General features: G+C 61.1%; 1 protein-coding gene across 1 annotated transcript in view; it reads left to right on the top strand.

Annotated features, from left to right (window-relative positions):
* Positions 1-6: 6 nt before the first annotated feature.
* Positions 7-1,650, top strand: part of LOC118451960 — a 2,721-nt gene continuing 1,077 nt past the window's right edge. The window contains exons 1-2 of the mRNA XM_035891128.1: positions 7-492; positions 739-1,648. Coding sequence (XP_035747021.1) covers positions 252-492; positions 739-1,648 — 1,151 coding nt within the window. The 5' untranslated portion in view covers positions 7-251. The remainder of the gene's footprint in view (positions 493-738; positions 1,649-1,650) is intronic.

Genomic DNA, 1,650 nt, shown 5'->3' with positions numbered 1-1,650 from the left:
TCTTCTGGGCCAGCCTGGTGCAAGCCCAACTGTGCGTCTGGGAGCTGCAGGGAGCCATCGAGGGGCAGCCGGATGGCGGCCACCACGACCCAGCACCCCAGGACGGCTGGCACCATGGCCATGGGGCCACGGCCAGGAGCGCGGCCACGGTGTGGAGCATCTCACACCAGCAGCGTGGTCCTGGGTCTACAGAGGATGGGAGCATCTCACCCAAGTTCGTGCCCGTGGATGGGAGCACCTCACCTAAGTTCATGCCCATGGATGGGAGCATCTCGCCCAAGTTCATGCCCATGGATGGGACCACCTCACCCAAGTTCATGCCCACAGATGGGAGCATCTCGCCCAAGTTCATGCCCATGGATGGGACCACCTCATCCAAGTTCATGCCCACAGATGGGAGCATCTCGCCCAAGTTCATGCCCACAGATGGGAGCATCTCGCCCAAGTTCATGCCCACGGATGGGACCACCTCACCCAAGTTCATGCCCATGGGTGGGAGCATCTCACATGAGCACCAAGGCCGTGGATCCACATACGAGAACGTCTTCCATGTATCCATGGGTGGGAGCATCTCACAGGAGCACCACGGCCACACACCTACAGAAGGGAGCATCTCACAAGAGCACGTGCCCACGGGTGCGACCATCTCAGCCAAGTCCATGCCCGCAGATGAGAGCATCTTCCATGAGCTGCAAGGCCATCAATCCACATACGAGAACATCTTCCACGTGTCCACAGGCAGGAGCATCTCACCTGCGTCCATGCCCATGGATGAGAGCATCCTCCATGAGCCACAAGGCCATCGACCCACATACGAGAGCATCTTCCACTTGTCTACAGATGGGAGTGTCTTGCATGAGCATGTGCCAACAGACAGGACCATCTCACCCAAGTCCGTGGCCGTGAAGGAGCCCCAAGGCTGGGGATTTGCATATGAGAGCATCTCGCACGCGTCCATGGCTGGTAGCATCTCAAATGAGCACCATGGCCGCGTGCCTACAGATGTGAGCATCTCCCCCATGTCCGTGCCTGTGGATGGGACCATCTTGCAGGAGCACGAGCCGATAGATGGGACCATCTTGCCCAAGGCCATGCCCATGGATGGGACCATCTTGCAGGACCGCATGCCCACGGATGGGACCATCTCACCGAAGTTCTTGTCTACGGGTGGGACCATCTCGCAGGACCACATGCCGGTGGACTGGAGCATCTTGCCCAAGGCCATGCCCACGGATGGGAGCATCTCGCCCAAGTTCATGCCCACGGATGGGACCACCTCACCCAAGTTCATGCCCATGGGTGGGACCATCTCGCCCAAGTTCATGCCCATGGGTGGGACCACCTCACCCAAGCACCAGGACCCCGAATGCTGCGAGGAGGAAGAGGAGGATGATGATGAAGATGATGATGGCTGCTCCTCCCGGGAGGAAGAGGCCGAGGAAGAGGAGGATCTGGAGGAGGAGGAGCCCCACTTCCACACCAACCCCCTCTTCCAGAGCCGGGTGCTGGCACCCATGGGTGCCCGGCGGGTGCCCCTCTACCGGACCCACGGTGCTGCCCTGCAGCCGCTGCTCATCACTGAGGGGGATGACGCCATGGGGGGCACCGGGGATGGATGGGGGTGCCCCCCCCTCCCCTGCACCCCCCCGT

This window comes from Egretta garzetta, unplaced genomic scaffold (genome assembly GCF_000687185.1).
Source record: "Egretta garzetta isolate BGI_Z169 unplaced genomic scaffold, ASM68718v1 scaffold643, whole genome shotgun sequence".
Taxonomy (NCBI): Eukaryota; Metazoa; Chordata; class Aves; order Pelecaniformes; family Ardeidae; genus Egretta; species Egretta garzetta.
The sequence above is the reverse complement of the archived record's forward strand: the minus strand, read 5'-3'. Positions and strand labels throughout refer to the sequence as shown.